Source organism: Artibeus jamaicensis, unplaced genomic scaffold, assembly GCF_021234435.1.
Source record: "Artibeus jamaicensis isolate MK-2021 breed Jamaican fruit bat unplaced genomic scaffold, CSHL_Jam_final contig_64, whole genome shotgun sequence".
Classification (NCBI taxonomy): Eukaryota; Metazoa; Chordata; class Mammalia; order Chiroptera; family Phyllostomidae; genus Artibeus; species Artibeus jamaicensis.
This window is the reverse complement of record NW_026521911.1, coordinates 3,623,104-3,641,981: the sequence shown is the minus strand read 5'-3', so window position 1 is coordinate 3,641,981 and position 18,878 is coordinate 3,623,104. Positions and strand designations below refer to the sequence as shown.

The 18,878-nt window shown below is 55.8% G+C and overlaps 1 protein-coding gene across 4 annotated transcripts in view; it reads left to right on the top strand.

Annotated features, from left to right (window-relative positions):
* The window catches only part of ARRB1 (arrestin beta 1), a 70,389-nt gene that overhangs the window by 10,839 nt on the left and 40,672 nt on the right, over positions 1-18,878 (top strand). For 2 of the 4 annotated variants that reach the window (XM_053670742.1, XM_053670741.1), the window contains exon 1: positions 15,822-15,916. The exons of the other annotated variants lie outside the window; for them this stretch is intronic. In XM_053670742.1, the coding sequence (XP_053526717.1) occupies positions 15,837-15,916 (80 nt within the window). In that variant the 5' untranslated portion in view covers positions 15,822-15,836. Of the gene's footprint in view, positions 1-15,821; positions 15,917-18,878 lie in introns of those variants that run through there. 4 annotated transcript variants of the gene reach the window in all.

Sequence of the window (18,878 nt, the reverse complement as noted above, 5' to 3'; positions counted from 1 at the left end):
GACTGTTCCAAGTGAGTGATGGACAGGAAGTAGTCAGGAAACCACATCCTGTGAGAAACAGCTCCAGGCTGTGGGGCTGTGGGTGGTAGCGGGATTGGGACCTGGGTGCTGTCTCTGCGCCTCTGAGGGCCCCGGGGTGTGGTGGGGAGGGGCGGCGGGCTGCCGTTCTCACCTCCCCTCTACTGGTAGCTTTGTGTCTGTGATAAGTTTTTCAGCCTCTGGGCATAGTTTCCATGCTTTTTATGTTCTATCTGTGCTAATGAAAGTGCCTAGCACATTAGTGGGTTGATTTTATTGTGGGTCCATATAGCTCCAGGGCAGTGGAAGAAACCTAGAAGCATGTTTTAAACTCAGTAAGAACAACTTCTCCTCCTCCTTCCCCCTTCTCCCCCTCCCCTCTTCCTCCTTCCTCTCCCTCATCTTCTTCTCCCACTCCTTTCTTCTTTCTTCTTCTTCTTCTTTTGCAATACATTTTTAAAAATATCCTAAAAACGACAAAGATGATCACACAGAATAACCAACTGGTTAATACGCACACACTCATTTCTCAGATCATTGGCAGTGCTGACTTCAGCAGCGGCGGCTCAGCGTGCCTACTTGAAACAATGCAGCCATCTCTCACGTACACCACTTTGCAGAAGAAAAGGAAAAAAATAGAAGTTTTTAATACAAAGAACTTTCAAATGCAAAACTGTGACCCAGTCGCAGACAGAGCCCTGACCCAGACCACAGCCCGACCCGGATGCCTCCACCTCAGCTTCCTTTGGAGGGAGGTGCTGGTGGGGGGAGCACGTGAGCAGGGAGCTCTAGTCCTGACCCTCGCGGTCCCCACCTGCTGTGATGGATACATGCCCCCGTGGCCAAAGAGGTTTCTTCTGCCCACCGCACCGCCGCCTGCCCAGTCTGAGCGCCCCTCCGGCCTGGACTGTTGCAGTGGTGTTCTGGCCACTGACCCTCTATTCAGCCTCAACCCTGCATACTCTCCTCTTGTTCTGAAATTCATACCTGACCCCGTTCTTCCCCAGATTAGAAATTGGTTTGCTGCCTTCCCCATCCTGTAGGACAGTCCCCATTCTTCAGGTGGCACTGGTGGCCCTTCGTAGTCTGTGCCAAACTTCTTCCCATGTTCCTTTCCCACTTTTCCCCACCACCAGCCAATGCTCTGGCCACACCGACTTTCGGGGTGTTCCTCCACAGTCTTCGTACTTTTCATACCTCAGTGCCTTTGTTCGAGCCCATCTCTTGGTCTGGGATCCCTTCCTCCTCTGACGAAATCCCCCTTCTATTTGACGTTGACACAGTTCAGCGGAGCACGCGGCACTGGACGCCACTGGGCGCTTGGGAGTGGCGCCGGCCCTGGACTCCTCGCTCCCCGCGCCAGCAGAGGCGGTGGCCCCTCCAAGCTCCCTTAGTGTCCTGCAGCCTTCCCAACGGCATGGCTTATTGTCACTGGCTGTCACTGTGTCAGGTTTTAGTGCCAACGGGCAGGTGTGTGTTTGGTGACTCCTGGACCCTCGCACCTGGTGGGGCCTCAGATGAGTGGGGACCAGGACCGGGTCGGGGAGTGAGTCAGGGAAGACTCACTGGAGGAAGCGAGCCCCGGGCTGATGACCCAAAGGAGAAGCGCTCTTTCCCTCTTCTCACTTCCTTCCTAGCCTCGGTGCTGGAAGAAAACAGCCAAACCTACAAAAAGGAAGTGTATGCGTATATTTTGAGTTAGGCGCTGGGATTTCTTAGCCTGGGGATGATTTAAAAAGGCATGTACTTCCTCCGTCCCTCCGCCCTTTCCTGTCTCCTTCATCCCTCTCGCTCTCCTTTTCTTCTCTCCACACACATTTTCTGAACCTCTAGAACGTGCCAGAGACCGAGGTTACGAAAACTGTTAAATAAAACATGCCTTTATATTCTTCTCTCTTCTTAAAGGTCGTGTTGGACATTTATATTCATCTGTCTCCTTAATGTTCATGCTGGAACCTGCCATTTCCTCTGTCTGTCTCATTGGATCTGAGTTCAAGTCTTGACGAGTCACTGACAGCTTTGTGACCCTGGGCAGGTCATATCACTTTTCCGGGTCTCAGGTTCCTTCTGTACCCCACGGAGGTGAGGATGCCCTCCTTATAGGGTTGTAGCTGAGAACGTGTGTGAGGCGCCAAGCAGGTGCCTCTGGCAGTGGTTGCCCGTGGAGGGAGACCCCCTCTCAGACAGGAAGCTTTCTGAAGGTGGTGGCCACGAGCAGTGTGTCCTCCGGGCTCAGCATGAGGCCAGGCACAGAGTACGTGAGGGTGACCAGTCACCCCAGTTCTCCTGGAACTGTCTCAGTTCCGCGTCCAGGGAAACCCCACAGTCCCGGGCGAGCGGGAACAGTGTGTCACTGTGTGCTGCCTTTTCCATATGGGTTTGTAGAACGGATATACGACCGAATGAACCGTGATGGAGGGACAGAGGTGGACCGTGGATGAGCAAGAGCAGGTGCTGGGGGGCTGGTTTGGGGGGTGAGAGGTATGGTCTCGTGATGGGTCTAGAAGCCCCAGCAGGGGGAAACCGGGGGGACCCTCTGCTGCTTGGCGGGGCGTGGAAGACACAGGGCCACGAGTCTCTCAGGCTGTTGCTTTGGAGCTGGTTTCAGGCTTCTAAGGCCTGGGGGTTCTTCCTCTGGCATGTCCAGAGAGAAGTCGTTTGTTGATTTCCATTCTATCTGGGAAGGTACAGTGAGCCCCCAGCTGCTCCTCTGTCTCAGAAGCAGGAGGCCGCTTGCTCCCCAGCCCACTGTGGTCCCATTTGTCTGTCCATTGCCTCGGGAGCCAGGGCCGCGAGGTTGGAGAGCAGGGCCAAAGCCCCATCCTTGGGCCCAGGCCCAGAGAATGAGTGAGGCCTCGGTTTGTCCACGTGCTCTGAGGGGACACAGCCCTGCCTGCCACGCTGTCTATGAGATGTCACTTGTGGAAGGTGCCTTGGCATTGCTAGCACATAGTAGGTGTGCTGTGTTGTTTGTTGTCCTCTTCTGTAAATTGGGCAATAAAGCTTGCCCTGTATGCCTCCCTGGGTTGTTCTGTGGGACGAATGGGGTGTGGGATGTGGGGACCCAGGTTGAACTGTGTAAGGCCCTTCAAATACGTGAGGTGTGTGCCTGCCGGCCCAGGGTTCCAGGCACCGGTGGGGGCTGACCCTGCCCACCAGGACATAAAAAGGTTTTCCCTGGGTTGTGCTCTGGGATCACAAAGAAAGCCAGTGGCGCTGCCCGCATGTGCACACATCCTCTGCACTCAGATGGGCTCTGCTGCTTCTGAAACAGTGGCAAGAGACAGAAAGAAGAAGGACTGCCCTCAGGAGCCTCACCCGTCTGCTGGGCTGGGGGCAGGGCCTTTGTGAAGGCGAGTTGTGCTCAGATCGCCTCTGGGCCCTTCCTCCAGCCCAGAGGCGGATTCACCATGAGGCTGGTGCAGCAGCAGCAGCTTCAGGTCCTTCAAACTCCAGGGCCTTTTCCAAGGCCTAGCAATGCATCTCTATGCCCAGGGGTTTTATGAAATGTGCAAAAGAATGAGTGCGAGTGTGTGTGTGTGTGTGTGTGTGTGTGTATGTGTGTGTGTTAGAGGGCTTCCGAAGTCCATGAGCTTCATTTAGGTTCATTCAAGCCTGGAACCATCCCCGCTCTGGCCGGGTGCTGCTTTGTGCCAGGGCCTCGGTGCCAGGTTGTCGTGTGTCCTCAGGAAGGCCTCATCCCACCGTGAGGATCTGGCCATCAGCTAGAGCCTTTCTGGCTGAAGCAGGACCTGAAAGGCATCCTGCAGAGCCAGTTCTGGGCCAGGCAGAAATCACACCTTCTGCTTGCTGTGTAAATAAGAGACTGGAAAAGGCCTCCCTGCCTCATCTGCAAAGTGGACATACCTACCTGAAAGGGCTGTGGGAAAGTTTAGATAATGTACCGGGGGATGCAACTGCCCGGCACAGCCTCGGGCTTGACGTGGGAGCTGAGCAAAAGTTGGTGGAAGCTGGTTGGAGATGACTCAGGGGTCCCACCCCTCCCCCTGGGACAGAGCCAGTTCTGCTGTGGCGGGCACCTGTGCTGTGCCTGATGCTGGCTGCTGGGGACACAGCTGCTGGGGTGGAGGTGGTAAGATGAGCTAAAAGTGTTTATAGGCCGTGAAATGCAGCTCCTTGGGCAGGGCGGGTATAAACTGGCCCTTTGGTATGAGAAGGGTGGGCGGAAGTCTGGACTGACCTTCTCTGCTCTTGGGCTGGGGTTGGGCTTGGGAGGGTGGGGTGAGTGAGGAGCCTGACCTGTTTGTGCCTGAGTCAAGCTCTGGTTCAGGCTAAGCTGACCTTTCCTGCTCAGAAAGGAAGCCAGGCCGGCAGGGTGCGCTGCTTCCCCCCAGAGTGAAGAGGTGTCTGTCTCCTGTGCCTCCCAGCAGAAGCATCCCCTCCAGTGTGGGGCAGGAAGAGGCCGGAGTGGGAGCTATGAGGAAGGGACATGGGCTTTGGTGTCAGGCCAGCTTTCAAACCCCACTGCTATTATTTGTTATGTCTGTGACCTTGACAGTTGTGTCATCTCCCTGGACCTCAGTTTTCTCATCTTTAGAATGAGGGTGATAGCATTCTCCACCCCCACCCCCCCGGGTTATGATAGGTCTTGAATGAGATAACATAGGGCTTAGCACAGTGCCTGGCACAGAGAGGTGCTTAATGAATGTTGATTGTCCCTCTTTTCTGCCCCATGACCCTCATCAACTTGCCTTGCACTTTACCCCTTTACCCACGGTTGGACCGTGGGCTGCCTGGGACAGGGCTTTATGTCTCGTTCTTTCATCGTCATACACCCAGCTCTGGCATGGTACCTTCGAAACACTTTGAATTGGTTGGTCAGAAGCTACACAGGCCCAAAGGAAAGACAGAAACTCACTGTGCACCTACTCTGTGCTTCTGCTGAGGCCTACTGTGTGGTCTCTGCCCTGCAGAGCTCCAATAGCCACTTGTATCTTGCTACACAAGGGACTTTGTTTTTTTCTTCTCAGCACCCCTGTAATCAGAACATCGTTTGGTCAGCATTTGAGGTCTGCCTGTCCCCAACTGGAATGCCAGGGCCACCCGAGCTGTGTCTCCAGGTCCCAGGGCCTGGCACAAGGCACACGTGTACATTTTCACTGAATGAATGACTGTCCTTTTCTTTCCCTTCTCTGAAGCCAGGCCTGGTGTCCTTTCTGGCCCAGCCATTTTCCACTTGGGGCAAGTCACCCTGCCTCTTTCAGCTCCGGTTTCTTCTTCTTTAACGTGAGGAAAACAGTGGTCCCAGACAATCAAGCGCTTGGCTGTGCCTGGAACAGGGTGAGTGCCCAGTCACGTCAGCTGCTATTTTTCAAATGATCTCTAGTTCTGACCTTCAGTGACCTTACTGTCTCCAGCTAGGAGGAAACTGGGGAGAACATTCCTTTCCTCAGACCCTCTCCACTGGCCTCACAATGGAGTTGGAGCTCTGTACAAACTGTTTATGTTTCCCAGGCAGAGTTTATTACCCAGCCGGGCCTTTGCAATTAATTATGAGCAGAGCAAATAACTTGTCCCTGGGAGGCTGGGCTTGGCGTAAACAGTTCTGTCCAGCCAGAGGCCAGCCCAGGGGCGAGGCTCTTCCCTCCAGCCTCTGGAACAGAGAGGGATTTGAGGGTTAGGGTTAGGAGGGGTTGGATGGGGCGGGGAGCCAAAGAGAAACACTTCTCCTTCAACAGCTTTTCCTGGACTGCTACTTAGCCCCTGAGGTGCTGGTATATGCTTTCTCTTTAATCCTCCTCATTACCCCACAAGTCGGGTCCCTGTTTGCAGGTGAAGAATCGAAGATCAGCTAAATGAAGCACTTTGCTCAAGGCCACACAGCTCGAGGCAGGATCTGAAGGTTCAGCGTGGCAGTTGTGTTGAAAAAATAGGCTAAGGAAGACAGCCCGAGCTCCAGCTGGGTAGCTCAGTTGGTTAGAGCATCATCCCAATACACCAAGGTTGTGGGTTCAATTCCTAGTCAGGACACATAGAAGAATCGACCAATGAATGCATAAATAAGGGGAACAACAAATGGATGTTTCTCTTTCTCTTCTTTTTCCTCTGTCTCTAAAAATCAGTAAATAAAAATTTAAATACAGAGAGAGCCAGAAATTGGGAAATCACTGAGGGATTGTGACTGTTTGTGACTGGGCTGAGACGTTCACCGGATGCTCCATCAGGACGGTCCCACTAATGGGCTGATAGCCACACCATCCACACAAAGAGCTGGTTTGGGGAGTGGTCTTCCACAGGAGGGGCCCCCTAAGCCAGCCCACTCCTTCCAACCTAGAATCTGGAATTCTCGATCCTTCAGCCCCGACCTTTGGGCAGAGAAGGCTCAGAAAAGGTTTGGCTCCAGGTCACACAGCAGGAAGGCTTAGTGGGGACTCCTGGCCAAGGGCTTTTTCTAATGCGTTTATGTCTGAGAGGGAAATGGCTGATTGGCAGGGGAAACCCTCAGCGGCTGGCCTGATCCCATGGGCCCTCCCCTTGCCAGGGTTGTGAGTTCTGTGCTTCTGGAGAGCTCTTCCAGTCTAGCAATTCCTGCTGCACTGGACAGTCCTGTGCAGATCTCCGGAGCCTTCCGCGGGGCAGGCCCTCTCCACAGGGCAGAAAGCTGAGACCCAGAGAGGAAGGGAAGCGAGGCACTCCTGCTTCTGTGCTCATTCTGCACTTGCCGTGTCTGGATCCTGGAACCCGTAGGCCGAGCAGGAGCCCCGCCCTGTGGCTTCAGGCTGCGGTGGAGACTGTGCCTCAGCCTGAGCCACTCACTCGAGTCACCAGCTCCTGGCCTAGAGCCCGGCATGGAATGGTTACTGGTGCCCAGGAAAAGTGTGATTCTGAGGGTGACTGACTGGCTGGTGGGTGACAAGGACCCAGGGAAGGACTTGCTAGTCCCAGAAGCAGTGGGCTTCAGTGAAGTCACCATCTTCACCAGGAATGAATCTCGGGGTTGCCTTTTGGGAAACAAGACAGAACAACAGTCCTCATTCAGAGGGTCGTGGTGTGGTCCACAGGCGGCGCTGGCTATTCACAATTGCCCAAAAGGGGAAACAGGTGGCCCGATGTCCATCAGTGGTTGGCTGGATAAATGAAGTGTGAATTGCGGTGTACCCGTACCACAAAATAACACTCAGTCATCAAAAGGGATGCAGTCCTGACCCCTGCCACAAGACGAGTGACCTTGAAAACAGTGTGCTGAGTGAAAGCAGCCAGTCGCAGAGCCCCCATGCTGTCTGATTCCGTTTACGTGAAATGTCCAGGATAGAAACGTCCGTCGACACAGAAAACCGACAGTGGCGGTTGCCAGGGGCTGGGGGAGGGGAGGGTGGGCAGAAGCTGCTCCTGGGCCGGGGACTTCACTGTGGGTGGCGGAAGTGTTTTAAACTGGGCAGAAGTGGCAGTTTCACACACCACTGTGAATGTACTCAATGCCACTAATTATTCATTTCAAAATGATAAATTTTATGTCATGTGGGTTTCACCCCAATAAATTTTTTTTTAATTGCTAAAAAAAAAAAGGCAGCACCTGTTAGAAAGAGATGTGGGAGATGAGACTTGGGTGTTGGCACGAGCGTCCCGGGGACAGGATGGTGTGGGAGGGAGCAGCTGTGACGGGGTCAAGGTTGAGTGGGTGGTGGTCGGCCAGACTGGTGGACACCCGGGGTTTCAGACCAAGACCACCAGGGCTCAGAGCTGCGTGGCCTTGAACAGGTTACTTAACCCTTCTTGCGTCAGTTTCCACATCTATAAAATGGGAAAAATAAAATGTTTGTTATGGGAATCTTAATCTTATATTATGGAAATCTGGAAGTCTTTCCGAAGATTAAATGAATTAATATCTGTGGAGAGCTTGGAATAGTGCTTGGCACAAAGAGAGTTCTACGTAAGTGTTGGCTACTGCTATTAATTCCCATTCACACTTTTATTTATCTGTTCGCTCACCAAGCACCCCTGCGGAGGCGGGCCCTGGGCTGCACGCTGGGGACACAGCTGTGAGCGTGACTCAGGGCTGCCTCTCAGAAGCTCCCTCGGGTCCCGGTGCGGTCACACCGCAGCAGCCATCTCCCCTTGCTGCGCCTGCGGCTCCAGCCGTTCATGAAAAGGGTTCATCACCTCCTGCTTCTCCAGAGCTGCTGGAACAGGCACCGCCTCCCCCAGGACCAGGCAGGCCTCCTTCATGGCATTTGAAGATGCCCTGAGCTTGGGGGCTGGTGCCTTGGGCTTGTGGGGACCTTGACAAGTCCCCGGGCCTTAGTTCCATTGTGTCACTGGAGAGGTCTGGCTGGCTGAGTTCGGGGGTTCTCCTCAGGGTCTTCTGACTCCTGGACCTCCGAGCACAAAGTTTGCTATCCCATGTTCCGGATGGGCCTGAGGTGTCATGTCAGCTGCGATTTAATTTATAAAAAGTGGGTAGTCTTTTGAACTGGCCAGCCAGAGTAGGGGTTAGGATGGGAACTGGGGCATCCTGCTTGAGCTTCGGCTGGGGACTGGGCTTCTGCCTCCCTCTGGGGGTAACTAGCCCCCATCGGTGTATTCATACACAACTGTGCTTAAGCCAAGTGTGGCATTTCATTATGGCTTCTTTCCCTTCAGCATTTCCCATGCTATTAACTTACCCCAATTTCCGTATTTGCAAATGACCCACAAGAGTTCCTCATGTGAACACTCCACAGTTTACCGAACCATCCCCTTATTTGACATTTACATTATTTCCCATTTATTCCTCTTGTAAATAATGCTGAAATGATTATCTTCGACGCTATCCAATCACTTCCTGAGGGCAGAAGGCTGAAAGTTGCGGGGATCCCGGGCTTGGCTGCTGCCCTCCTCCCTCACCCCTGCACACCCTTCTTGCTCCTGAGGTGAGCGTCTTGCTTGCAGAAGAGAGGAGGTCCCCTCCAGGCACTCTCAACAGGAGTTGTTTCATTTATCTTCTGCTGCATAATCAATCACCCAATAGCTTAGTAGCTCAAAACAGCATTCATCTCTTATCCCCTGGTTTCTGTGGGTCAGGAATGTGGGAGGAGCTGGGCTGGGCAGGCCTGGCCCGGGGGCTCTCGGGGTTGCAGCTGGCTCAGGGGCTGCGGCAGCTGCGTGCTCACAATGGGGCCTGGGGACACGTCCCTGGAATCTGTCCATGTCTCTCCCTCTCGTTCCCTCTCTTCCTCGGTCTCCTTGCTACCTCGCTAAGCTGGGCCACCTTCATTTCTCACCGGGATGAATGATATCAGCTAAACACTCAGCACTGTCTGCGGTCCAGATATTGTTCCAAGTTCTTTACGTACATAAAATTGCTCATTGAATCCTCACAAGGAGGCCAGGGCTGTTGGGACCTCTGTTCCGGCTAATAAATGGCAGGTCGGGAGTTAGAACCCAGAGCAGTCTTGTTAACAGTGCTGCTCCTTCGCTGGCCTCCGTGTCCACTCTAGCCTCTCAGCCCTTCCCCTCTCCACCCAGCAGCCAAAGTGAGCATGGGAAAGTGCAGCTACATCACGTCTCTTCTCTGCTGACACCCTGTCAACGCCTTAACACAATGACAGTAAAACTGCGACTCCTGACCAAGGCTGCTGGGGACCGGGCCCTGCTGGCTTTGCCCGCCCAACTTCCTCAGCACCTTGGGGAGCCTGGCTCCATCCCTGAGCCTCCCCACTGCAGGTTTGGTTCCCCTCTGCCGCAGAGCACCAGCCGTACCGTTCCCTTTCTCGGAGTTTGTACTGCTGCCTGGTTCAGTTGTCACTTCTTCAGGGAGCCTTCTCGACTTTCCAGGCTGGTCAGCTCGCCCGCCTGGCCTCTCGGAGCCCTGCACCGACGGCGCTAATCGAATCACCGTGTGCTGGCTGCCTGTTTCCTGCCTGCCTTGTGGGCTGTGGCATCGCACACTTGCAGGGGACACCGGTGGCACTGTGAGTGGTACCACGGCACCCCTGGGGTCGTGCAGCGCCCTGTCCGGAAAGGAAACTTCTGGGGGCCAATAGTGTCTGACATACAATAGGTGCTCAGTAAATATTGGCTGAATATTATTATTAATAATAGAGCTAATATGTATTACTGGGCGCAGGCACTTTGCTCATTTAATCCCCAGAACAACACTTCCTCACAGATGCAGAGACAGCCTGAGAGAGGAGAGCCACATAACTGCTAGAGGTTTCGACTGCGCAGGCTGGTTCACTGGGGTGAGAATGAAGGAAGGGTCCCCAAACTCTAGGGTCTCAGAGCCACTCAGACGAGGGTTGGGAGGGAATGCAAGTCACTGCAATAAAGCTTCTCAAAGGGTGGTCAGGACCTAAATGTGGGGAGGGACAGAGGAAGGGGGAAAAGGCCCCTGGACAGGAAGTGGATTTGCTTTCGGGCCACTCCGCTGCTTGGGTGCCAGGGCTGGCCGCCTGCTCTCCTGACGGTAGCCTGTCTCCCAGGCTGGCTGTACCCTGTGGGGGCCAGAGGAAGGATGGGGTGGGAGTTGGGTGGGATTTTCTCCCACACGGGGGGAGGCCTCAGTTCTCCCCTACTTGGAGGCCTGTCCTTCACCTTGGGCCTCCTCTGAGAGGAAGTGGGGGCAGCCCTGTCTCGCAAGTGAGGGAATGGAGAGGGCCACAGAAGTCAAGGGGTTTGTTCGAGACTCAGAGCCAGGACCAGAACCCAGGTCCCCGGAAGGGGTCCCCGGAAGGGGCCCCCACAGCTCCCAGCAGCTAAGTGTGTGTGTGTGTGGGGGGGGCAAAGATGATGCCTTTTTGTTCCTCAGTCCCACAGCTCTTCCTGACTCCTGACCCCGGCAGCATGCTGCACCAGGGAACAGGCCTCTGTTAAGGCTTCAGGGACTGGCCTGAAGTGACTGCCAGTTCCCAGTTGTCTGGGAACAGCTTCAGTGCCCACACTTGCTCCTTTGAACTCCTTGGGTTTCCCACTGGACTGGAAGCTTTCTGTAAGGGCTGGGCCGGACTCCCCCATCAGATCAGTTTTGCTCCACAATATTTTCTGAGTTTGCGCTAACTCCTGTGTGGAGCCAAGCCCAGCCCAGAGGTCGGGTCTGGGGGCTTTGGAAAGAGTTGGTACCGCAGTGGGTCTTGAAGGAGCAGTAGGGGTGTCTAGGTGGAGCCCGTGTCCCCATCCTCCTGAGCCTTTGCCTCTCTGGGTGCAGAGTGGGGCAGGTGCTGGTGACTGATGGGGCATCCCCAGCACCGACACTCCCCCCGCCCCGCCACAGGGCTCCCCCGCCCTCTAGCCCCCAGCGCCCTCCCAGCCACCTGTCCCTTGGAGGCCTCCGCCTCTATCCCTGTCTCCTTCTCACAGGTTCAGGCTGCCGGGGATTCTGTTTTGGTTGGAAAGAAGAGGCGGAGGTGTTTGCGTGTCTGGCTCTTTCCTCCTTTCTCATTCCTCCTCCCTTCCTCCCGCCTGCTTCTCAGGATGTTTCCTCTGTCAGCCTGGCTCTACTCCAGCCTCTCCCCTCCTCGGGCAGGCAGCAGCCGTCCTCTCCCACATGGGGCTTCTGTGGGCTGTGGCTTTCCAGAGTGCGTCCATTCATGCCTTCTGCCCAAGGAGGGGTCTGCGGGGCACTCCCTCAGGGTGGGGGCGCACTGCCCCCTCCTTCCTCCATTGTTTAAAACCCACATCTCCTGGGAGAGGAGGCTGCAGGCCCACTCCACGGCTGCCTCCTGCTCTGCGTGGGACCTTGGGCTCATTCCATTCCCCCTCTGGGCCTCGGCTTCCTGGGGGAGCCCACAGCCCATGCAGCCCCTTGGCACAGAGGCACACAGCGCGCCTTGTGCTCATTTGGTGGTAGATTCGTGCTGCTCTGCCAAGGATCTTTACCTCTGGCTTGGGGATTTGGGGAGTTGCTCCCTACAACTTGGCAGTGACTTGGAACATAGAATTTGAATTTCTTTCCCCTCGGTCTCCTGCCTCCACTTTTTCACACCCCCAGCGAAGGTCCCATCACCCACTGGGCACTCTCATGACCCCCTCTGTCTGTCTTTCCTGGCAGAAGTTCACAGGGTGAAGCAAACCCATGCCCTGGCCTGACAGAGTTCAGTCTGGGCCTTGTATCCTCAGCACTGTGCACTGTGCTGAGAGCAGGGTTGGAGGAGCAGCCTGGGAAGCAGAGAGAAGCATAAAGGAGCAGTGAGGACTGTGGACAGACAAGGTGTTGAGGGAGCACTTCCCGGAAGAGGCAGAGCTGACCCAGGGCTTTGAAATGGGGGTAAGAATTGGACAGAAAGGCAGAGTGGGAAGGTTATTTCAGGCAGAAGGAACAGCTGGTGCAAACTCTGAAACAGAGGCTTGCGATCTAGGGCTTAGGGTATGCTGGGGAAGTGGCTAGAGAGGAGGCTGGAGAGAAGGGCCTGGATGTGCAGGAAGGAACCTCTGATGAAGGGGTGGGAGGGTGCCTGGCCTGGTGAATGATATCAGCAATTAGCCCCCTTGGCTGGGTCTCAGGTCTGTGTGCTGCAGGCCTGGGCTTGGAGGGTAGGCAGGCAGTGCAAAGGAGGGCCCCGGGGGCTTGTCAGGGCTTGGGACTGAATTCATCCGAAGATGACTGGGTCTGCTGCCCTGCGCAGAGCAGGTCGTGGGACTAGAACCCGTCAGGGCCAGCTGGTTAAAGCAGGCTTTATGATAATGTGTGAAATAGAACCAGGTTCAGCCGTGGTCTCCATAATTTCCTGGCTGTGATCCTGGGCAAAGTATTGACTTCTTTATACTGTGGTTTCCTCTACAACAAAGACAATAGAAGGTACTTTTTAAGATTTTCACAGACATTAAACAAGGTAACTTGTGTAAAGTTTTCCATTGTCCTTCCCCCTCTCCCCTCCCTCCCCCATACTCCTTTCCTCAGCAGGGCTGGCCTTTGGACTGGCCCTGAGTTTGATGTGAGGACGCTGGCCATCCTCAGCCCCAATAGCTTCCTGCTGAACCTCCCCACCAGGCCCTGGGTTGGCAATGCCCGCGTTCAGTATGCTTCCCTGGGACAGTGTCTCGGGTCCCAGCATCAGCATCACTCTTAGAAACGCAATAGTTAGAAATGCAGATTTTCAGGCCCCTCTCATACCTACTGAATGGAACTCTGGGGGTGGGCCTCCCAGGTGATTCTGGCCCAGGCTCGAGGGTGAGAACCTCTGCCTTAGGGGCAGGTACCCAAGGGCGTCTCAGTGGGAGGGGCCTGGCTCGGGGCCTGGGGTCAGAAGGCAGGGATGCTCAGGGGGCCAGCTTTCTGGGCTTGTGACCTGTGCAATCACACACGGCTCCGAGCTCAGAAGGGCCTCATAATTGGTTTAATGCTCTTCTATCTCCATCTGGAAATCTGAACAAGGGGCCCATTTTCATTTCAATCTGGGCCCACAAATTACGTGACCAGTCCTGGGGGCAGGTCGGCTAGGTGTCCTCAGGGAAGTTTCTTTCGCTCTCTGAGTCTCACTGTCCCCATCTGAACGGGGGTGACAGTCCCCACATTCTAGAGTAATGGTGAGGGTTAAACTCGATGCCTGCATTCCTCAGGTGGCCTGGTGCCTGGCCCAGGCAAGTGGAGAGCGGCTTCCTGAGGCTGTGTGCCAGCCTGGGCGCATCTCCGGGGACGCCGTGGCTTAATGGGGCTTATGGCCTGGAGCAGGGAGACAGCCGGCCACTTCTCACGCTGTGAGAAGTACTCTCGGAGTGCGTAATGGGGGACTCTGACCTAGTTGTGGGTCACTAAAGGCTTTCTGAGAAAGTGCCTAATGAGTAAAAATCTGAGACGGAATGAGACAGAGTGGGGTGAACTCAGTGTCAGGGTGGACAGCCTTGTCCAAAAGGAGGAGCAGCATCACGATGTGTTGTTTTCCCGGTTAATAATGACAGCAGACCTTCGTGGCAGGCTGAAGCAAGATGAGAAGTCCTGGAGAGAGGAGCCAGGGTGCAGAGCTGAGGGCAGGTGGCCTGGGCGCCTCCCCTTTAGACAGCTCCTAGACCATGACGCTCCCAGGAATGAGCCCTTGCCCAGCGGCCTCCTGGAACAGGGCAGGAATGTGGCTTTGCCAGCTGGTGCCACAGGCAGGCAGGTTATTAATTCTCTGGAAACCTCAGCTTCCTCTCTAGCAAGATGGGCCCCTCTCAGTGGGCTGTGGTGAGGTCGAAGCGAGGTGATCGCATGGAAACCCCAGCACAGCGCCACCCACAGGAGGTGCTCAGTCCATAGTCCATTCCTCTTACCCTCCATGGACGTGGGAGTGGGGAGCCCAGGTTTGGTCCAGGAGCCCCTCCGTCTGGCCCAGGCTTGCTTCCCTGGTGGTGGTGGAGGCGGGGGGAGGGGTCCTTCCTTTAACGGTAAGGAAAATGAAGCTAATAATCCCTTTCATAGAGATGATCAAGGTCAAGTGACATTAAGAGCTAACCAGCTTCCAGGGCCCAGAAGCAGTGGCTTTAGAGAGAGCCAAGTGCCCACTCCTCCCTTGGGGGTCCGGCCTGGGGGTTCACTGAATCCATCAGCTATAGAAGTGACAGGGGTGAGTCCTCAGCCCCGGCCCAGCTTTCTCAGTGGTGGCAGCAGCTTGAATTCATCACAGGCTTCACTGCACCAGGTGCTTCCCGTGCAGTCATCGAGAAAGGCGCTCTCACCACTCTCATTTTGGAGGCGAACCAGAGTGACTGGCTCTTTGCCCAAGGTCACCCAGCCAGTGAGGGGCAGACCCCAAAGTCTTAACCACTACCCGGAACTGACTTCCATAGTGACGCACTGTGGGGCGGGGGCAAGTCCCGAGTTTCTCTGGGCCTCAGAGTTTCCATGTGTGCCCTGCAGGGGGTGGCACCTGGTGTTCTCTGAGACCCCCTCAGCTCCAGTGTCCTGGGGTCTGCGTTTCTGGCAGGGCCTGTCTCCCAGGTTGGGACCACACATCCCGTCCTGCATCCTGGCTGCTGTTGCCTTTACTGTGGAGCGAACGACCAGCTTGCTCGGGCCCCCTCTGCTCCAGCCTCCCAGGCGAGCTGCCATCTGGGGCCGACCCCAGGCCCTGTTCCCTCTCCCTCACCCACAAGGAGGAGCAGGCAAGGCCAGAACCATGGTTTCTCCACCACAAGTGTGTGTGGCCCAGGATTGGTGGGGGCTGGAGCCCTGTGGGAGATTCCAAAGTTAGAAAGGGCTTTGGCGGCTCTGGGGAGCTGACCAAGGTCAGCGCGGCTGGAGAGTGTGGAGGGAGGGGCCAGATAGCCAAGGGTTTGTGGGGAGCAGTTAAGAAATTTTAGGCAGAGGAGGGACTTCTCAGGTGTGCATCCGGAACGACCGAACTTGCCAGCGCGAGCTAACACAGGGTCCTGCAGGCAGCGTTTACAGCGTCAGACGCCATTGTGATACTTTTCCTGCAGTTGGTCGTGAACACTCATATTCCACTCCTTCCTGGCTGTGAGACCTCGGGCTCGTCACTCACCCTGAAGCCTCATTTTCCTCGCCAGTAGTGGTGCAGGAAGGAGGCTAAGGAGCTTCTTTCTAGGGATTGTATCAGGATCAAAGAAAGATCACGAGAGGATTTCATCTAACCCCAGTTAATCCTGCAAACACTGACGGCCCAGCCCAGCTGTGTAACCAGGGCCCTTTCATTACGCCTCCCCGCTTCGTCGTTCAGGGCAGGGCAGCACCCAGTTACTGGTTCCAGGAGGGCCTGGCCATGACGTAACCCCTTGCAGGCAAAGCTTTACTTTCCCCAGATCTCTGGCCGTCTCAACCTCTGCCCTGCGCTGGCCCACCCCTGCCTCCTCCTTAGACTCTCCTCAGCCCCGAAGCCCTGGCCTAGGGGCTGCGGCCTTGAGAGCGGCAGAAATTCCCAGTAAGTCAGTGTGGCGTGGAGTGGAGCATGCAGGTCCTGAGGAGCTCACGTACCTTCCTGAGCCTCGGTTTCCTCATCTGCAAAATGAAGATGGGACTATCTACCAGGTTAGTCTCCTGTAGCAAATTACCACACACTCAGTGGCCTGAAACAACGCAAATTTATTCCTTTACAGTTCCAGAGACTGTGTTCCTGCCCAAGGCACTTGGGGAGACTCATTCCTTTGCCTTTTGTGGCTTCTAGAAGGTCCCTGCATTCCTTGACCCCTGGCTCCACCCTCCATGACAAAGCAGCAGTGTGGTGTCTTCCAGTCCCTCAGTGCTCCTGCCATTGTCACCTTGTCTTTTCTCTCTCTGACCCTCCTGCCTCCCTCTTATAAGGATCTGTGTGATCACACGGGGCCCACCCAGAAATGCAGGGTAATCTCCCCACTTTCAGACCCTCAGCTAAATCACATATGCAAAATCCCTTCTACTTTGTAAGGTAACATTCACAGTTCCAGGGATTAGGGCGTGGTCATCTTGGGGGCCGTTTTCAGCCTTGCTGGGTAGTTGTGAGGAATAAATGAGACCAAGACGTGTGAAAGGTGCCCGGGGGCTGGCACTCAATCCCCCCGTGCCCTCTCTCTCCCTCCTTTCTCTGGGCCTGTCTTCCCGTTCATGAACCGAGGCCTGCCCTTCTTCAGCAGTGGGATCTCACCTCATGTAGAGCGTGCAGCACAGACAGGCCAACTGTGCCCTTGGCCCAGCGTGGGATTCGTGGAAAGCAGCAGGAGTGAGCCCTGCCCCTAGGACGCCCCCAGCAGCCCCTGAACAGCCCCACACTCCCCCTCTCTCACTGCCGGGGCAGGCGTCCTCTCAGTTCCTGGCCTGCTGAGCATTTCCCATCATTCCCAGGGATAGCTGATGGGAAAGGCTGAGCTCACTGATCCCTGGGGAGGGTCAAAGGGTGGAGGGAGGAGAGAGAGAGGCTGGCAGCGGCCTCTGGGAGTAAAGGGAAGAGGAGAGGCCAGGAGAAGAGAGTTGCAGGGGGAGAGGTGGAGGTTGTCAGAACTCAGCATGAGTGTGAGAGGGTCGGGCAGGGCCTCCAAGCTGGGCCTTAGGGAATGGTTAGGCCTCTACCTTGTGGTCTGTCCCCAGCCATGCTGCTCAGTCCTTCTGCCAGCCACCCCTCCTGAGAAGCCCTGGGGCCCAGAGGAGTGTGTATGTGTGTCGGGGACAGGAGGAGCATGTCACAGACGGGGGGGGGGGCTGGAAGTGAGGGATTTCTGCCTGACAGAAATACCCACCACCCTCAGGGGGAAGAGGACCAGCTCCACTAGGGTCCATCCCCACTTTCCTTCTGCACAGCGGTCAGTCCCCGTTCGCCCTGGGGCTCATCATCTGCCTCCCTTTCCTTATTTGCACGTGTGTGACGGAGGCAGAGGCAGGTGGTAAGGCCATTATGGGATGTGAGAGAATCTCTGAGGCAGTGACTTTGAAAGGTACACTCTGCTGTATAGAGATGTGCATTTCCATGCATACACGTGTCACTTGTCACTTAATGTTCTCTCTCCCGCACCTGGACAACCTGGCCAACTCTTAACCATTCCTCAGGTCCCAGCTCAGGCAGCCCTGTTCTCGGTAACTCCCTCCTCGGCCAGCCTCGGCCCCTCTGGGAAGAGCTGGGCCTCCTCCTCCTGGACCTACCGTCACCTTCTTTGTAGCCCTTCTCACGGTGCCTTTCTCCGGGCAGCTGTTGTGTGCGTCTGTCACACTCATTGCACGAGGACGGTGCATTCACCACGGTCCCTTCTGCTTCTCAGGGTCACTGTGGCTGTGGCAGGATGCAGGCAGAACGGCGGAGGCATGGGGAGCTGGCCTCCCTGCGTCTGATCTGGGCAAGGTTCCCCAAGTGTGGCAGCGTAACCCGCTGGACTGAGCAGGCCCCCACGACCAACTCAGTCAAAGTCACTGAGACCCAGCTCAAAGCTTGCGGCCAAGTCATCCAGGCACAGGGCCCTTCCCTCTCTTTGATATGAAAGTTCATGGTTGTTCCTGGGACGTCCTGCTGACAGGTAATCAAGACCACGAGGGGGGCCATGCTGGTGTGAGGCTTCCTGATGAGAGTAAAAGCTGAGCCAGAGACGGGGAGAATGTTGAGGGCGGGGCTGCCCGGGCCTGCGGAGCGTGTTTCACAGTCCCATCCATCGAGCTCAAGCACCCCCGGAGGTCGACGCTCCGGTGCCCACGGCCCACTGAACCCAGAGAGAGTGCCGAACAAACGTTGGGATGTGTGGCATGGTGGTCAAAGGCTTCTCCACCCCTGGCTGTGTGTTCTCTCGTGTGATTATTTAACTCTTTTCTCCACTGGACTCTAACCCACATGCGGTGGGGCCTGGATGGCCTTGTTCGCCCTGGCAGTGCTGGTGCCTCTCAGTGCCGGGTCCTGCCATGTATCGAACTTGGACTATGTGTCAGGCACAGGCAGACCTCAGTTTGTTCGTCCCCCTCAACACCCTGGAGGGGGGTTGTGTTAGCCCATTATCCAGGTGAGGACAGGTGAGGCAAAGAGCCATTAAGTGCCAGAGCCAGACCCTGGTTCTATGGCTCTTCCTTGCGTCTCTCACCATTTGTGTGGCCTCCTTGGGGCTGAGGAGAACGTGAGCATCTAGGCCGGGACTGGTTCCAACGTTGTCGCCACAGACAGGCTGGTGGACAAGGGAAATGCCAGCGCCGTTCCTCCTGGCAGGTTTCCCACAACATCCCAGGGAAAAAGAAGAGGGCTGGGGTGAGGGGCAAGTGGAGGTCCGGGGTGAGTGTGGAGGTGCCTCTTACCAAGCCTAGGCACGGTTTGCCAGAGGTGCGGAGGTGCCCCACGGTGCCCCTCCCTGCTCGCTGCTGTGGGATGGCCACCCTTGGCCGACTTCACTGTGACCGCCTCATGTGCAAGCCTGTGTGTTCTTGGAAGTAATGGAGACGCATTTCTTAAAAATGCCTGGTAACCGAGCCTCGACCTGATAGCAGGCCTTTGTCTCCGCCCAGCACTCCGGCCTCCCAGGGACGCCTCATACCCATTATCTCCTCTCAG